Below are 19459 nucleotides of genomic sequence, written 5' to 3'. Positions count from 1 at the left end.
CTGGAAGCGCTTGCACGACTTAACAGATTTTCTTGAGTGGCAGTAAAGGACTGGGACCCCCACATCGTCAGGGAAAAGTTACCACAAGTTCATGTGTGTGACCTGGTGGAGCTGACAGAAGGCCGAATGAGTGTGGTGGTTGTTGATTCATCAGTCATACACACACAAGGCCCGTCCTGCTGATAATTATCTTTGTCAAATTAATTAGCAGGGTAAGTGTCAGCATGGCAGTACTGATGAATTACATCCAAATGACCTTGATTAATCAACAAAATGAGCTTTTGTGCAATTGCTGTGAGCGTACGGATCTAGTAGAAAATGCCCTCACTCAGAGTCATCCATCTGGACCTCATTTTAACCATAAATAGTAGTGTGTCTATGTTTCCCTGATATGATTCGATACGCATCTCGATACTAATGGATTGATGCATAAAAGATTCAACTAACGTCTCACTGCACAAAGTTACATCGTAAACACATCTATTTTACGTCATCTTCTATGTTGAGGATCAGCCCAATGAGGGTGCAGATTGTTACACCACGCAACGTCTTTTTCATTAACTATGGCTAACGTCTAATATTTGCGTCCACAGGACATCTTAGTAAATGCTAAATGTAGTCCAAATGGGGCCTTTATAGACGTCTCTTCTTCGTCACATGTAGAGCTGGGTTGATAAAATCGATTCATAACGCATAACGGCCGTAAAGCCAAAGTTCATTGGCTTGATGCTAACATATAATAGAATTTTTCCTTAATTTTCTTCAAGTAGGTTCTCCATTATCAAAAAAAATGCCAAAAAAACATCTTAAAAACACCAAAAACATGACTTTGATCGGAGTGGGTCTTTCAATTTATTTCCTACTCTTTCCATTGGATCATAATGAGATGTGGAGCCACCAGAAAAGCAATTTAAGTGTATACCTTGTTCTTCACATTTACCAGTAAATGAAACTTTTTTTTTCTTCAATTTTCAATAGAGTTTGAGTCAATAAAGTGTAATAGGAGGCTGCTAAAGTTTAAGTCGTCCAGACTCAGTATTACCCTGACAAGAGGACTTGAAAGAGACCACCTCAGAGGCTCAGAAAGCCGCACCGCCTGACACACACTCGGAGCCAGTGAATCCCTCATGCACACAGGGAATTCATTCTTTCATTATTAATTCACACACTGTCATGACCGGATCTTTCGGCCATTAATTTTTCATGTAACCCTTGTTCTGTTGCTATTTTGTGATTCAGCGCTCATAATGCTTGTTGTGTTTTTCCTCCTTTTAACTGACAATCACGGCGCGGTGCAACATGGCACGTAAATGTCTCAACATATCACTCTGGTGAAGCGGGTCTCTTTGTAGTCTGAGGTTATGCTATTTTTACTCGGATGCACTCCTTTGCAGCTCGGATGTGAACTGTATGCTCCGCTTTTTAAAAAACCACACTTAGTTTGATAGCATGTGGCTTTGTTGTGTGGTAATTACATTACTATTGCTCTCTGCTCGCCAGCCGAGCAGCTCTTTATAAAAGATGGGAGGTGGTGTTAAGCTGAAGAGTGTCCACGTATTGTACACCATTTTAAATTCTGCTATGATCTGGTCATGAACAGCAGATCGGCCATTCAAATGTGGCATGAATATGACTGAAAAGGTTTCCCTTCGTGAGTTACATAAGTGCTTTCTACTTCCCATCAATCAGTGTATTGTGATGCAGCGTCAGTCGGCTGGTTGCTTTACTCCAGCTTTTGTTTCACTCACAAAATCTGGTTGGCTCCCCCAAACATCTTGGCTGAGCCTGCCTATTCACTCCATGTCTGTCTGGTTGTTTGGATCATTAGTTCCGTTACATTTTCTCTAAATAACTGCTTTTGACATGGTTTGTACGCTTGCCAGGTACTGGAGCCTCAGGCTAGTCAGCTAACGCGCACATGCTGATTCACTGTACACTGGAGGAAATACAGCATGCATGACAGCCTATTAGGTTATCTGGATAACATGGTAGTAAATACAGTGTACTGTTTACATGTGTACATTTGCATGGACTGCTGGTTTTGTTTGTCTTTTGTGTTTGACTTCATGCCTGATGACATTCATTGATTTTGCGATGTGTTTATCCATGCAAACATGTTTGTTGGTGGATGATGATGGGCTGTTGTTTTTCAGATTGCTCAACCTTTGCTATTTCACTCATCAGTTACACAACACTTGCCACGGAGCTCCTTTTAGCTTCGCTTTTGAGTCTATGACTTTCTCATCTCAGGTGACTCACAAATGAGTAGTATAGTAATGGGCTGATGTTTGTGAGAAAGATTTTTGTAAAAAAAAAAAAAGTGGATTTCTTGGTACGTCCAAAAGCAACCAAAAATCACAATTTGACCTAGAAAGGATCTGTCTATAAATTAGCGTGGAGGTGAGGAGTGTGCAAGAATTCACTGATTTTTAAGTGGTTACATCTATAGTCACAACTGCCCTTACAAGTGGAGATGGCCTGCCTGTTGATAAAAGTTGAAAAAACCTGTACAGGGGAGGGACACTCAAGGTCGTAGACCGCTTGGTGAGTCCATAGAGCAGGGGTGGGAAAAATTTTGACTTGTGGGCCACAAAATCTGAAAATTCACCTCATAAGGGTATGATATAACATGGAATCTGAACAAAAACATGCCTTAATTTTTATTGGAAATTGATATATAAAAAAAAGCCCCCCTCACCCTCCGTGGGTGGTTTCTCCTCCAAGCTCGGGTCCTCTACCAGAGGCCTGGGAGCTTGAGGGTCCTGCGCAGTATCTTAGCTGTTCCTAGCACTGGGCTTTTCTGGACTGAGAGGTCTGAGGTCTTTCCAGGCATCTGTTGTAGCCACTCCTCCAGCTTGGATGTTACTGCCCCGAGTGCTCCAATTACCACAGGCACCACTGTTACCTTCACTTTCCAGGCTTTCTCCAGTTCTTCTCTGAGTCCCTGGTATTTCTCCAGTTTCTCATGTTCCTTCTTCCTGATGTTCCCATCGCTTGGCACTGCCACATCCACAACAACGGCTTTCCTCTGTTCTTTGTCCACCACTACAATGTCTGGTTTGTTTGCCATTACCATCCTATCAGTCTGGATCTGGAAGCCCCACAGGATCTTTGCCCTCTCATTCTCTACCACCTTCGGAGGTGTTTCCCATTTTGACCTTGGGGTTTCCAGTTTATATTCTGCACACATGTTCCTTATTCCAGCCATTTGATTGTGGCGCTCCATGTATATTTTACCTGCCAGCATCTTACACCCTGCAGTTATGTGCTGGATTGTTTAAGGTGCCTCATTGCACAGCCTACACCTTGGGTCTTGTCTGGTGTGGTAGATCTGAGCCTCTACCGCTCTGGCGCTCAGGGCTTGTTCCTGTGCTACCAGGATGAGCGCTTCAGTGCTGTCCTGTAGGCCAGCCCTTTCTAGCCATTGGTAGGACTTCTTGATATCAGCCACTTCAGTTGTGGTCCGGTGGTACATCCCATGCAGGGGTTTGTTCTCCCATGAGGGTCTGTCCTCCAGCACTGTATCCTCTGCTCTCCATTGCCTGAGACATTCACTGAGCACACTGTCAGTTGGGACCTTGAGCTTGATGTATTCATGCATCTTGGATGTTTCTTCCTGGATAATGGCTTCTAGACTCACTAGTCCTCGACCTCCTTCCTTGCGGCTAGCATACAGTCTCAGGGTGCTGGATTTGGGATGTAACCCTCCATGCATGGTGAGGAGCTTTCGTGTCTTAACGTCCGTGGTCTGTATCTCTTCCTTTGGCCATCTTATTATTCCTGTAGGGTATCTGCTAACTGGCAGTGCATAGCTGTTTATTGACCAGGTCTTATTTTTGCCATTGAGCTGGCTTCTCAGGACTTGCCTTACTCATTGGAGGTATTTAGCTGTTGCAGCTTTCCTTGTTGCCTGCAGAATTCCAAGTTACTTGTAACTGTCCTCGATGTCTGCTATTGTTCCTTCTGGGAGTGAGACCCCTCCTGTGTGGACTACCTTGCCTCTCTTTGTCACCATCTGGCTGCATTTCTCGAGCCCGAATGACGTCCCAATGTCAGTACTGTAGACCCTGGTGGTGTAGATCAGGGAGTCAATGTCACGCTCGCTCTTAGCATATAGCTTGATGTCATTCATGTAGAGGAGGTGACTGATGTTGGCCCCATTTCTGAGTCAGTATCCATAGCCAACCTTTTGATTATTTGTCTGAGGGGATTCAGACCTATGTAGAACAGCAGTGGGGACAGAGCATCACTTTGGTATATCCCAGATTTGATGGACACTTGTGCAAGTGGCTTCCCATTGGCTTCAAGGGTGGTTTTCCACAGCTTCATTGAGTTTTCAATGAAGGCTCTTAGAGTCCTGTTGATGTTGTACAGCTCCAAGCATTCAGTGATCCACGTGTGTGGCATTGAGTCATAGGCCTTCTTATAATCAATCCAGGCTGTGCACAGGTTGATGTATCGTGACCTGCAGCCTTGAGCGACTGTTCTGGCAACCAGGAATTGGTGTTTGGCTCCTCTGGAGTCTTTACCAATGCCCTTCTGTGTGTTTCTCATGCATTGATCCATTTGCCTATTTATCTTGGTTGCAATGATGCCTGACATGAGCTTCCATGTTGTGGACAGACAGGTTATTGGCCGGTAGTTGGATGGGACTGCACCCTTTGAGGGATCCTTCTGGATCAGGAAATGGACTAGGTAGGACTAGGTGCAGGACTGTCATGCCGGAACTAGACTAAAAAACTAAAACTAAAAAAAATTATATATATATATATATATATATATATATATATATATATATATAAATATATATATATCCATAAATCCATCCCAAATCCAGCACCCTGAGACTGTATGCTAGCCGCAAGGAAGGAGGCCGAGGACTAGTGAGAGTAGAAGCCACTATCCAGGATGAAACATCCAAGATGCATGAGTACATCAAGCTCAAGGCCCCAACTGACAGTGTGCTCAGTGAATGTCTCAGGCAATGGAGAGCAGAGGATACGGTGCTGGAGGACAGATCCTCATGGGAGGACAAACCCCTGCATGGGATGTACCACCGGACCACAACTGAAGTGGCTGATATCAAGAAATCCTACCAATGGCTAGAAAGGGCTGGCTTACAGGACAGCACTGAGGCACTCATCCTTGCAGCTCAGGAACAAGCCCTGAGCACCAGAGCAATAGAGGCTCAGATCTACCACACCAGACAAGACCCAAGGTGTAGGCTGTGCAAAGAGGCGTCTGAAACAATCCAGCACATAACTGCAGGGTGTAAGATGCTGGCAGGTAAAGCATACATGGAGCGCCACAATCAAGTGGCTGGAATAATATACAGGAACATGTGTGCAGAGTATGGACTGGAAACCCCAAGGTCAAAATGGGAAACACCCCCGAAGGTGGTAGAGAATGAAAGGGCCAAAATCCTGTGGGACTTCCAGATTCAGACTGATAGGATGGTAATAGCGAACCAACCAGACATTGTAGTGGTGGATAAAGAACAGAGGAAAGCCGTTGTGGTGGATGTGGCAGTGCCAAGCGATGGGAACATCAGGAAGAAGGAACATGAGAAACTGGAGAAATACCAGGGACTCAGAGAAGAACTGGAGAAAGCCTGGAAAGTGAAGGTGACAGTGGTGCCTGTGGTAATTGGAGCACTCGGGGCAGTAACCCCCAAGCTGGAGGAGTGGCTACAACAGATACCTGGAAAGATCTCAGACATCTCAATCCAGAAAAGCGCAGTGCTAGGAACAGCTAAGATACTGCGCAGAACCCTCAAGCTCCCAGGCCTCTGGTAGAGGACCCGAGCTTGAGTGAGAAACCACCCACGAAAGGGTGATAGGGGCAAGTTTCTTTCTTTATATATATTATTTTTATTTTAAAACTGTGCCTTTTTTTCTCATTTTAGTACTACTGGCAAGGGGTTGATGTTTTAAGCAACAACACTAAAAGACTGCACAAACTTGAAGAAATGCTGAATCCATGTGGTGTTGGAAAGATCAGAAAATGACTGTCCGACTCACACACATAAAAAACAAACATAAACATCAGGAAAACAACAAAATCTACCAATATCACAAGAATGCACAAGAACTTTTTGCACCTAATCAAAGGTCAATGTTTTTGTAGAGCACCATTTATGGGTAAATCCTAGAACGACAACAGAAATAAAACAATAAGGATTATCAATTTAATCCACGCCCTGTGCAAGCGACATTTGCACGTACCGGTAGTCAGTAAGGGGCCAATACTCAAACGTTACTAATGACTAGAGCAGGAGTGTCAAAATCCAGGCTTCAAGGGTCGGCGTCCAACAGGTTTTCCAACAAACATTCCATTGAAACTCCTTATTGGCTAAGCACACCTGATCCAGGTAATCAGCTGCAGAGAAGGCAGGATTTCTGGAAAACCAGCAGGAGGGCGGCCCTCGAGAGGCCTAGAGACACCCCTGGACTAGAGTGGGGCTTATGGGTACAGAACGATAACCTTGCTTGTCCGTAAGTGCACACAACCTAAATTAGCCACACGCGTGACAATCCAATGTGATGACGTCTCTTTTAAAATGTCAGCATCCAAATGCAATGTAATTCTTCCTATCTTATAATTCATTTGGTGAGAAAACTCTTAATCTTTTCAGTCTTAACATTAAAGTGACCTCACACAAATGTGTTCTAAATTTAAGTTTTCTTTTGTTTTTATCTTTCTCACCTGTATTAAAATAAAGAAAACATACAATCAGAAAGGGAGTTCCAGCTTTGCAAATGTGATTATAAACCTCTTTGAAAATTGTTTAAACCGCAGTTGAACTTTTTTTTCCAGTCTTTTTATGAAGCTACTTTATCAGACTCACACAGGGGGAACTGAATCTAACGCAGCACTGTTATGCACCCTTGTCCCGGGCCATTATTTATGACAAAAACATTTAAATGTGTGGAGGAGAACTCTAATTGAAGGGGTAGCCCAAACCCAGCGAACCGGGCAATGGCTGAATTATTTGTAATCCACCAGGCGGCTCCTAGGACTCTGCATTGTTAATGACTCTGCACTGTACTGCAGGTTGAAGGCGAGTGATTCACATTTGTTTGGGGTCCTGCCTGTCGCTGTCTGCCTGTCAGCAGTTTATTAGCAATCCTAGAAAACGCATGGCCAACCTGGACAAGGCACTGGCATCATCATTAGTCTAATTGTATTGAAGTAATCCAATTTAAAAGATAGCTGACTCTTGAATATCGTAGCCTGCCAACAAACCAGAGCAGAGGAAGGATGATAGAAATATTTAAAGCTAACATAAAGCTTTTAATGGCTCTTAAAGTATAACTGGAGAATTTCTATGGTAAAAGACAGTTTTCTTGTGTGAAACAGAAAAGTTTTTTGTTACATCACTGACTGTTTTGTGTTGCCAGGAAATGTCATTACTATATGGATACAGAAACAATAGAATTTTCCTCAAATTATTTAATTATTGATCAATTGTTTCCTCCTATTTATCTGGGTTGCTTTAGTTAAACATTCAGAGGATGTTGCTTAAAAAGAACATTTTTCAAGAACATGTCTCTGCTTGTCTTCCTCCTGAATCCTGTAGTCAGAGGATTCATTATTACAGTCCTAAAATAATGTTTTGTTTGGTCAGTGTAGTCAAAAACTGTGGCACGTTTTTTTTGTCTTTTTTTTAAATCATTGTAGTATCTAATTTGTATTTATAAAAACAACAAAGTTCACCTACTATTTTCAGAAGTTTTTGTTTTATTTTTCATTAATCACATTTTCCAACAGTATGGTTAAAGTTAAAGTCCCATTAGTTGAAATTTCCCAAACCTAGGTGTGTTAAATCTGTTCTCAGCATTGACCCATCCCCTGGGAGTTCACCGCTCCAGCTCCAGACAAAGCCTTGCTAAGGAACTATTTTAAAAAAGTCTTTATTCTAGTTTGAAAGATACTCGGGTAAACAACAGTCAACAAATACATTCATTTTGTTTAATTTATTTTTTTATTTGTCATATTTATAAGACTCGTAAGCCACTGCCCTCGGCGACTACTTCCAATGAAAAGTCTACGTAAACACGCGTTTTGGGCTTTCGCAGTAAAATCGCTTGCATTCACACATTGCTATGCAAGTTTTTAAGACCTTTTTCAGGCTATATGTACAAAATGAGCGGTCATTGAACATTTGTTGGATAATAAACTGGGTCAAACTTTAGCCAATCAGTGACTCCGATTTGGTAGTGACACGGGGAAACTCAGAGCGGTTTACCTGGTGAACCCAGATATAGTGGCGAGCCTGATGGTGTTTGTTTTTGTTTTTTAAATAAAAATAAACTTGGGCCGCTCACCTGACATGATGGTAATCCATTGAAAGGACCTCTTCCTCCGCTTCCAACTGCAGGTGGCGAACGTGCACCAGTAAGCAGTGGAAAAAGAAGACTAAGCCCCTCCTTGCCTGTCCAGTGTGAACACTATAGGTATAAATGCGTCCTCTTGAACAAACATCCGCTATGTTTGTGGCATTTTTAGAATATATTTCAGAATAGGAACATGTTAAGTGCCATCGTTGACACCCTCAACAAATAGGAATTTTGATTGGTGCCTAATAAAGCATAAAAAGTAATGAAACAAAAACAAGAGTAAGACATTCACACAACATAACGACAAATACAATAAGTCCATTGTGACACTACATTGTTGTTGTTTTTCCTAGAATATGCTGCACAACACCTGAAAAACACACAAACGTCTTTAAAATAGTCTTATTATAAAGGCTTTGTGAGAAATGAAAGCGTGCACAAAAGGTGATTCTCTCTAAGAAATTAGCAAAGTTGGGTTGTCAAGGAGTCGAAATTATCCCTTTTTAATCCTTTTATTTTTTATCTATTTTTAACTAAGAAATAAAAAAAGAACACTCTCCAATAAAGTAGAAGTTATGCATGAAAATGTTATTTCATAAATAAGGTGAAACTTATCTATTTTTAAAATTATCTCTCCAGAAAAACAGCAACTGAGCCTATTTAAACACATTTACAAAGCTAAATAAAACAGTCTTGAAATATTTCATAGTTTTTAACTCTCAAAATAGGAAACATGTTCAAGTTGAATCAGACTGCTTCTCAGAGATCAGATTGTTCATTCACAGTTTAAAATCATGAAATACTTTTACAGTTATTATGAATTTATTGGAAATGTACAAAAGTTTTACCATGCAAGGAACTAAATTCTTTGTTTTAATAGATGTATGATCTTTTTTACATCTTCCTTTCAGAAAGTTGTGGTTTTTAAAACACACATTTTTCACAAAGGTGCTGCTGAATGAAGGGTTGACAAAAAGGTTTCTTCTTGCTTCTTCCTTCCACTAAGAAAAAGTGTGAGAAAATTCTCGTCTTTGCAAGACTAAAAATGAGGAGCTTTTTGAGATGTGAAAGATAAGATTCGATAGTTTTATTTATCTAAAAAAAAAGCACTGACTCAGACTGAAGGTTTTGATTTTGTAAGAAACTTTTGGACGCAGTGAGAGTACAGAATCACGGAAAACGATACAAATCAATGCAGAAATAAAACATTTGAGCAATAATGAGTTTTATCGAAGTAATTCGTTTAGTCAAGTTTACTGTAAAGGGCAACTTGAGAGAACAGAGTGAAGCTGCAGTCTGCCAGCCAAGAAGAGACTAAAGTTCAGCTTCTAAGAACAGGAAGGCGGGAAAAATATTTAGAAGTCTGAAGTGAAGCATTTAGTTTTTAGCAGACAGATCAGTTCTTAATACTGCAGGGTTGGATGGCGCAGAAGTGCCTGCAGTTCCTGTCTTTATACACACCTGTGAAAAAAAAGAGTCTAAAAACAGCGAGACAAGCAAATCAACAGGAGAAGATAGCCAAGTTGATCTTGTGGAGATTCAATTGTTTCCAGTAAAAATACAGGTAAAAAACATTTGACAACTCAATAAATGAGAATCTCTGTAAATAAATAAATAAATAAAAGTTGATTAAGTGGTAGATATTTTTTAGAAAGCCAAAGTTTAAAAAAAAGACCTTTAATTGCTTTTTACCCCAAGTTGTTCAAGTTTACATTACTTCCATCTCCCTTCGATCCTCTGACCCTGTGCTTCCAAAAGGTTCACAGTAATATCTGTGGTACAAATGCTTCCAAAAGAGCCTCGTTTCTTAAAATTTATTTGCATTTGTTTTTTAGGCTTTGCTCAGTGCATTCTAAGAAACAAACGTATAAAAGGTTTAATCGTTTTACCTGAGATAAAAGGCAGGAAATACAAAATGAAAAATGAAAGAACATCAAATGTCAGAGTCCCAAGGCTTTCTTTTTCAGCTGCTGTCTTTCACATTGATTTTTTTAGTGTATTTGGCTTCCACTTTTCTGCAGAAGGTAACTTGAACCCCATCCCTCTTTGGTTTTTGAACATTGTTTTCATGTTTGAAACAAATTCAAATCTGAACAGACAAAACCTCATCACGTTCACACATCTTTTTGAGCTCAAACACAACATTATTTTTGACGTTCAAAAGGACATTTACTGTCAAAAGTTGGCTTCTAAAAAAAAACTCTGCAGATTTTGGGATAACAGTTTTTGATGAGTTAGGTGAGTTTAATATATATTTTTTTCTAATTTGCTTTCAATAATAGAAGTTTTCCATTTTTGCACGTCCTTTTCTTTAATTTTCTAAATCCTTCAAACAGAATGTCCCTTTATGCTTCCTGTAGTTTCTCATAACCTTTTGTTAGGTCTAAGGATCCTATAAATGATCACTATAGCAACCATGTTAAAGCCTCTAGTGTCTTCATTCTGTGTTCAGTCTTAACACCTTCTGCTGCTTCACAGACTGTACTTTTAAACTTTCCTGAACAGAGATTTTTAATCTCTACCTGTGCCACAAACCAACTCAGACCATGATAAATCCATCACCCTGCCTCCATTTTTTCCCAGATTTAATGGCTTTTTAGCTTCATTTCACTGATTCTGCGCCCTTCTTCCTGCTTTGTCTTGATTAAGTTTTAGAAATAGAAAATCTAAAATGATACCACACAATCTCCTGTAAACAGTTTAAGCTAAGATCATCCTGGACTTCAGGAAGAACAGCACAGATCCACCTCCACTCTACATCAACGGAAACTGTGTGGAGAGGGTCCACAGCAGAACGGTAAAGACAGAGCTGAGGATCATCGGCTCCCATCACTGAAGGACATCTACTAGTCACGCTGCCTCAGCAGCCCTTTGGAAGGAGGTACAGATCCATCAGAACCAGGACAACCAGACTAAGGAACAGCTTTTTTTCCACAGGCAATTACCATACGGAATACACACACTTCCACCAACTTCACCTCACTCTGACTTTTTACAATGCTAAATTACTGACTATTACATATGTGTGCAATAACTGACTTCTGTGCAATAACCGGGCCTCTGTGCAAAAACACACAACATTTATATGCTGCACTCATAGCAACTCAACCCATTCCATTCAATTTTGTCCATACATATTTAACATTTAACTTTTTTCTGTACAAATTGTACTTTTTTTTGTTAGAGATGAGAGTACAGTATTTTTATTTTATTTTATTTTATTCATCTCCATCACTCCAAGGCTGCTGCAATTTCACTGTATCACCATGTACAATGACAATAAAAAATTCTGATTCTGAGCTTGTTTGAGCTTCTCTCATTTGCCTTTTGAAATGTTTGACTGGCCTGTGAAGCAGCCGGAAATCTTTTTTGTGGTGGGTCACTATTTCAGCAGCAACATCAGCATAAACATCCTTTGTTTACACATCTGCACTCCCACACAGGCGCAGCAACACGACAACATTGGGGAGTGGCATGATTTGTGCTCTGGTTTTCTCTCAGATGATTAACTCACAGCAGGTGCTGGCTCGCCTGACAGTCCTCCGAGAGAGGCGGACACAGCAGCTAATTGCTTTATGTCCTAATACCGTACAGTGACTGGATCGGTTCATCATGTAACATCTTGTACATTTAGTATGAGTATTTGCTTTAAAAATTGAGAAGATCCGTAAAAGATGGTGTATGTCTGCACATCATTAATGTTTGAGTAATTTCACGTTGACCGCATCAAGCTGAGAGGGAACCTTAGCATAAAGACCCACACCGATGACAATTGTGTTTTGGTGTTTTGAGCATGTTCTTGTGACATTTTTCTGATAATGAAGGACATATATTAACCAGAAATAAAGATAAAAATAGCATTTTTGAGTAGTTCTTTGTTCAAATTGTTGTGAATCAGGAGTAGACAAAAAAATACAGTTAGAAAAAGAGCTTATCAGAGTTTTCAGCAATGGGGAAGGGAAGGGGGGTAGGCCCGCTCCGTACCAACAGTCCAGCCTACAACTCAGAATTTCTGAATAACTACAGCCATCCAATACCACAGGTTGTTTGTTTGTTTCTTCTTTCCCTTTTGACTAAAAACAAAATAATTACAATAAAAAAACACAGGGAAATTATTTTTCCAAAATTTTTCAGTTTTCAAGGTCAATATTTAATCAAATTTAGGCTGCAAACCTGTGGAATGGCTTTTTCTATGTAAAAGATTTTGCAAACAAGTGTTGCAAAAGATGCCTTAAAAAGCATTTAACTTTTGTTTTTTACTGTATATCATGTCTTTTGTCAATTGAAATTTGTCTTATTGTCTTACTTTCATGTTTTTTATATACACACACACACACGCACACACCTACACACATACACACGCACAACCAAATTGGATTTCATTAGTACTGTTTGTCATTGTCAAACTTACTTCATCACTTGTGACTTATCACTATTTTTTTTTTCTCCTTTATATAAAAGTCTCCATTTTTGAGTTACATTTGATAGAGGTGAATAAGCCTTCTGGGATTTCTTACTTTCCTTGCACTGCATTTCATTTTCTTTGATTGGTTTTCCTGCTGTGTTTTAATCGATTGAAAAAAAAAGTTAAAATAAACAGCATTCATGACAGGGAGGTTTTTAGCCACATATGTGACCTGTCCTCAATAAACCTATCTTTATTTGTAAATGGTCAAATGTACAGTATTTACAAACAAGCAGAGGAGACATGCTGCTGATTCAAGCTCAATTAGACATTTATAACTTTTCCATCCATGTCTGACTGAGTTCCAAAAAGATATCAGAGCAATCTCCACCAAAAAAAAAAAAAAAAAGAAGAAGTGAATTTTTTTTGGTGTGTGAAAACTTTATTGGACTGCAGCAGCATTCGTTAAAGTTCATCTGTGCAGTGATGTTTAGGAAGACAACAGCTTAAACATCTATTTCTGATTAACTGACGTCTTCTACGGTTCACTAATCAGCAAAAAAAAAAATCACTCAGAACGGCTCTGGCGGTGTTGATCTTACAGTTTCAAGCATGCAAGACAAATCCAGTACAATTATAGTCGTTTTCCAAAAAATATATATATTATGCTCTAATATTAAGAGTCTTTCTGGACTTAAATGAACCAGAAGCTCCATTTTACACAGTGTAAGAAATAATGTGTGACATTCCTCATTTATCTTTAAATACTCAGCAGGAGTTAGATCCTGGATTGAGGAAAATAATCTATATTTTAACACTTTTTGTGTTTTATTGAGTGCGGTCCACTTCATTCATCATTTAGCAGACGTGAATTTCTGTCCCGTATGAAAAATCCCTGAAATTTTGCTTTGGATTGTTCCCCAAATATTCAAATCCTTCTGTTTAGCCATTAGATACTGGTGGGGAAAAAGAAAAAAAAAACTATCAATAGCTGAAGATGAGAATAAACTCATTATTAGTTCATAAATCCTGCTCAACAGAGCAACGGCTGCATTTTACCAGTGAGCAAATGTAAACACAGAAATCTTGCCCCGCCTCATTACTCCAATATACATTCAGTGAATTTGCACAAGATAATTGCATGCTTTGAGAATACAGGGCAAAGAAAGAATAGAATAGAATGAAAACTATACAGATCCCATGGATGGAACTGCAGTTTTCCAGCAGCTTTCTCAATAAGAGCTAAATAAATCGGATTGGCTTTGCAGATTCTGATCTGCATCCCAGTTTATTCTGTGAACGCATGAGCAGAATATGAAACAAGGCAGATTATATTTGAAGAAGAAATCCTGCATTTGTAGGTAAAGTGAAGAAACTGATGGGAACTGGCAGCTTTTGTTCAGTCCTACATCTGCATTAGCATACTTGTCCACTTGTTCATGTTGTTGTATTTTTGATACCTGTACAGAAAAATCCAAGCATTGATTGTTGTCCTTTACAAATGCAGATTGAATTTTTGTTCAGATCTTTAACCCTCTCGTTTCTCATTCTTTGGTGACTTGATGCATGCTTTAAACACAGAAATGATTACATTTAATTAACACAGAAAAAAATGAATGGGCTTCAGGATGTTGCAGTGGTTAGTTAGCGCTTTAACCTCACGGAGAGAATGCTTTGGTTCAAAGACCAACTGGATCCTTTCTGTGTTGGAGTTTTCATTATTTATCCAGCTTCAGTCCAAAAACAAGCTCCACAGGTTAATTGGTGTCTCTAAATTGTCCCCAATTGTCCCCAGATGTGCATGTGGCCCTGCACCAGACTGGTGACCTATTCAAGGTAAACTCCAACGTCACCTTTGCCAAACAGTTGCCAGGATGGGCTTCAGCAACTCTGTACCTCAAAAGGGATTCAGCCGGTTCTGAAGATGGATGGAAGTAAATAAATAAAGTTGACAAGATGAAATATGCAGTCGTTTTTTCTCGTACCTTCTCTGGAGAAATATATTTTACTGTGTTGTTTTGAGCTATTTCACGATTGTGCGAAAAGGGCATTCTTGAACACACAATTTGCATTCGATGTTAACACTGGACTGTCGCTACCTGACACTAGTACACGCTTAGAAGAGGCTTGATGGGAAATGCTAAAGCAGGGCAAATCTTGCTCTAGGCTCTTTCACAGATCCATTCAGATAAATGTAAGACTTGCTGTCATATAATTTGGACTGAGCACAAACCGCAGTTAATTTCTCCTTCATGATCAATTTTCAAACAGTTGTCACTTTTGTATTTGTAAAGAACCTAAACATCTACGCTACCTATACATCACAACCAATGCGAGTCCTTGATCGGTCAAATTTCAATAGGTTTAATTTTTGTAGGTAAATCCCCAAAAAGTGACATGAAGACTTGCGTAGCGACGCAGGAGTTTTCCATACAGAGAATATATGTGTGTTTACGTAGACTTTTCATTAAAAGTGGTCTCTTGAACGCGCATTTCCAAGCCCAGTGTCAACGTAGCATAACACCAGGAGATGTCACCGGCGACCCCTGAGTATCAAACATTCTTTGACATACCTGAAATCTTTGTCCATTCACGCAAATATCAAGAATAAGCTGATTCTGTCATGAAGATGATATACGTCGATGGCATTAACACCTCATTACTGTAAAGTGTTGCAAATCAGCGCAGAAATGCTTTTCTGTGCTTCAGAATCACTGGAATTATGTTAATGGTGTAAACAGTTAAAGAAATACTGTAGTCAAAACAACACTAGAGCTAAAGCTCTGGCTTTAAAGGGGCTAATAAACTACTAACACACAACAATTGTAAGATAATCAGCAAAGAGAAATTATTTCAGGGTACACTTTTATTTTATGTTTATTCACCTACAAGAAGTTTCTGTTGTCAAAAACCAGGATTTTTCCTCGCCAATCGTTCATTGTGGGGTCATGAGGGTGGACACACGGTGTGAACCTACACACTCATGAGCCTGTTTCCCCGCAAAGTGACTCTCTCTAACTCATCAATGTCCTGTCACCTTTCTGTCTTCCACCCAGATGGTTTATAAGCCCTGGCTGTGTTCTCAGTACTTCCAGACCACCCAAATGCACTGCAGCAACCGAATCCCCTGTGGCCAGTACTGCCTGGAGGTGCAGCAGCGGTGCCCCTTCATCTTGCCTGACAATGATGACCTTATTCATGGAGGAAGCCCCAGTTTTATATGCACAGGTAAGGATATTTGTCCCGTATAAATCCAGTTTATACTTTATACTATAATGCGAAATGTGACAAGCTGATGACAATTGGAATTTTACACCCGTACTACAATCATGTGGATACCGCGCCATGTAATCTTTACCTATTTTGAGCGGGTAGAATATGCAATGCCAGAGCAAACTCAATCCAGAAAATCGTGTCTTTTTAAGGCTGTCAATTATACAACTAAATTGAAGAAGCTAGAAAAAACATATTGCACATCTTGCACTGGAGAATGTGTTGCCTGCTTCTGTTTGGTGGGCAAACATACCACTTCCTCCTCTGCCTGATCACGGACCAGCACATTCGCCAATGCAGCAAGTGTATGAGAAAGTTGTTTCCCATGTTGAAAATACCATCAACTGAAGCTCTGGAGACTATTGTACAAGAGAGACAAATTAATAAGGAGTTCGCCACATTTATTGCAGAAAGTCGCAAGCAAAACCGGCTAACCTAAGTATGAACTAGACTGCACGACTGAAGTAGGGGCGCAATACGATTAATGGGATGGCCTTGAAACCGGACATAATTCAAGTGTTTTCGTCTGAGCAGAAGTCCGAGCAATTGGACTGAAGTTTTTTTGTTTGTAGACAAAGGGATAAAGAACATTAGTTCCTCAAATCCTGAAATTCTGAGTCATGGGCTCCTTTAAGCCCCTCAGCTCAGACACAGTTTTTACTCTCCTCTTCTTTGTTCCCTCTCATTTTTGGTGACATGGGCTTGAAGCCCAGAGATTGCGGCAGCAGGAGAAGTTTCAAGTTACCGATGAATTCATTGCTGCTTCTCGCATAACCAGGGGGCATCTGCACAAAGCAAAAAAATGCTACTGACACAAGTTGTTTTGTAGTTCAAATTTGAGACACATCACTTTGCTTGAATGACTTTTGAAGTCAAGTCAGAAAGAAATTTGAGGTAAATTGTAATTTTGGTTGCTGGCTGAGGAACAGGACATGCTCCATTGACCAATATTGATGAAAGCAGCATCAGGACAAATTTAGCTCCCCTCATTGTGCACAGGGGAGGTGAGGCGCCTCTTCTTTTCCTCACTGTTGCTACCACCTTGTGGTGATAGAAAAGCTTTGCATTTTTATTACAAACCCTGGCCAGAAATTTTTGTTTACAAAAAGATAACTAGTTAAACTTAGGAAAATTAGTCATGAATTGACTGGAAAATGGAAAAAAAAACTGAGATGGTATAGAAATACATACGTGTATACAACACATATATCTCCATATACATCCACCGTGCACATGTAAATGATGCCATCATAATTAATAGACATATTTGCACTTATGCATACAATAAATCACAAATTGAACCCATTAAATATGAAGTTTGCCTGATAGTTTGACCCTTGATGTTCATTGTCTCCATTGTTTTATCTTCACATCACCATATGCATGTTTCCTTCCAGGGCTGCTGGAGGACCATCCATCAGGTGTAGATCCAGATGCAAAGTGCTGTGATGTAAGGTGGGACTTGAAAGCAGACAACCGTTCCAGGGGGACCCTAAAAAGAACTCACCCTCCATGCCAGCACCGTACCTCCCTCAGCTCATCGGCAGCCTGCAGACTGTGTAACAGCCGGCTCAAACTCTGCCTGCTGGTCCTTGTCCTCCTACACACTGTTGCCAGCCTCACTGCATCCCACAATGCAACAGGACTGGGTCTCCCCGCCATCTCGCCTCTGGAGGAGAGCCCTGCCAACGAGGAGTGATGGAGCTGCCAGGAGGATGCGGGTTTGTTGCGGTGGGGGATCCCCTCACCATGGCAACCGTTGTGGAAAAATACAGCAGCAGTTGTGCGGTTGGCAGGAGCTGTGTGCCTGTGGACGTTCAAAAACACTTTCTGGCAGGAGGAAATCGTGGAACGCTTTGAGACGAAAGACGCATGAATCAATCAAAACAAATAAGGAACTAAACAGACATACAGAGGGATTCAGTCCCTCAGATTGGAGAAGAGGACAATACCACAGCCTTTGTTGAGAGAGAAGGTCAGCTTTCCCGACGGCTGAGTTTTTCTCACTACATGTTTTTACACTGTGTTCCAATTATTGGTTTTTGTTGCACTGGCTGACTATGGAGTAACACAATCATGTTCCCTTTCTTATGCCCATCTCGTCTTTGTTTCTGGAGGAAGAACTTGCTCTCTAAATAGTAGGATGTGTAAAAAATTGAACTAACTGCAAGTTTGTATGCATGTGTGGGAGTGAATTCATTTACTGGGATTTGCTGTGTGTGTGTGCGTGTGTGTGTGCATCTGGGTGAGTCTTTGCACGTGTGTATGTGTCTCTGAGATAATGAGCGCATGTTACTGTCCTAAACGTCTACCTAAGAGGCTGGTGGTTTCGTGGAAACCCCCTCAGATGTCACTCAGCCCCTCCAGCTCGTTATCCTCAGTCCAATTAAAACATCACCAGGGTTTGATGGCGCCCCTGAGTTGGTGAGTGTAGTGTGAGTCCACACAACATCTTGCGTGTCACACAGGTTTCATTTTCAGTTTCATTTGACAATATTAAACAATTTTAAACATGTTAAGGAACATGTTGACTGTATATGAGAACCGGATCATGTGACCCCTCCCAGTGGCGTTCCAAACAAGGAAGTTATGACCCATAGCCCATAGTCTTCTGTAGAGAAATTTCCGTCACTATATTTGTCAGAATAACAATTCTTGCTCTGCTATTTCTTTACATATATTTGTATAGTTATTCAAGTTATATACCATCCAATCAGATGCCTCAATAAAGGCATGTGGTCCGTGGCCTTCCAACAAGCTCCCTCTTGATTGTTTAGAGCGGCTCCCACAGAAACAATAACTAAAAAACTGTATAGTGCGGGACTCTATTGTCCCCTGGATTTTAAAAGCAATTCAAACATTATTTGTTGTTGTTTTTTAAATAGGAATTATGACGCCACTGATTTCATGAAGTGAAAATCTATTCAATACAAGCATTTTACGACAACAATTTATGAATCCACTGTGTTCTGATGATGAAAGTGTTGATGGTTTATTTAGAGAACAAAGGAAAACACATTTTTCCACAAAAAAATGGTTCAAACACAATGCATTGTGGTCTATATTCACCAATCTAGTGAGAGTCTGTGCACTTCGCTGAGACTTCTGGGAAATTTCTAGGGCACTCGATTTTGAAATTGTAGAGTCAAACAGCCCTGTAACGCCAAACGCACTGTATAGTGCACTATGTAGTGCGTAGTGAAAGAATTCGGACTTCCCCTTAGACTGATCTGGACCAATCACTACATACTGACAACATCTGGTTCCAACATCGTGGAGTCCGTAATGCAAAAAAAAAATAGACTGAATGGATTTAATTAGGTTAAAGCCTGAAATAAGCCATTTTTTTATTGGTGGTGTCACACTCACTGGCTCCAATTCTCATATACAGTCAATGGATCAAACCATCTCTGTATTCTAGCATCAATAAAAAAGGAAAACA

The 19459-nt window shown here is 40.3% G+C and overlaps 1 protein-coding gene across 1 annotated transcript in view; it reads left to right on the top strand.

Moving 5' to 3' along the window:
* The window catches only part of LOC101161930 (transmembrane protein FAM155A), a 117684-nt gene extending 98618 nt beyond the window's left edge, over positions 1-19066 (top strand). Inside the window, exons 2-3 of the mRNA XM_004082001.4 lie at positions 15801-15972; positions 17415-19066. Of these exons, the coding sequence (XP_004082049.1) occupies positions 15801-15972; positions 17415-17716 (474 nt within the window). The 3' untranslated portion in view covers positions 17717-19066. The remainder of the gene's footprint in view (positions 1-15800; positions 15973-17414) is intronic.
* The last annotated feature ends 393 nt before the right edge of the window (positions 19067-19459 follow it).

The sequence above is a fragment of the Oryzias latipes genome, chromosome 21 (assembly GCF_002234675.1).
Source record: "Oryzias latipes chromosome 21, ASM223467v1".
In the NCBI taxonomy this organism is placed as follows: domain Eukaryota; kingdom Metazoa; phylum Chordata; class Actinopteri; order Beloniformes; family Adrianichthyidae; genus Oryzias; species Oryzias latipes.
The sequence above is the reverse complement of the archived record's forward strand: the minus strand, read 5'-3'. Positions and strand labels throughout refer to the sequence as shown.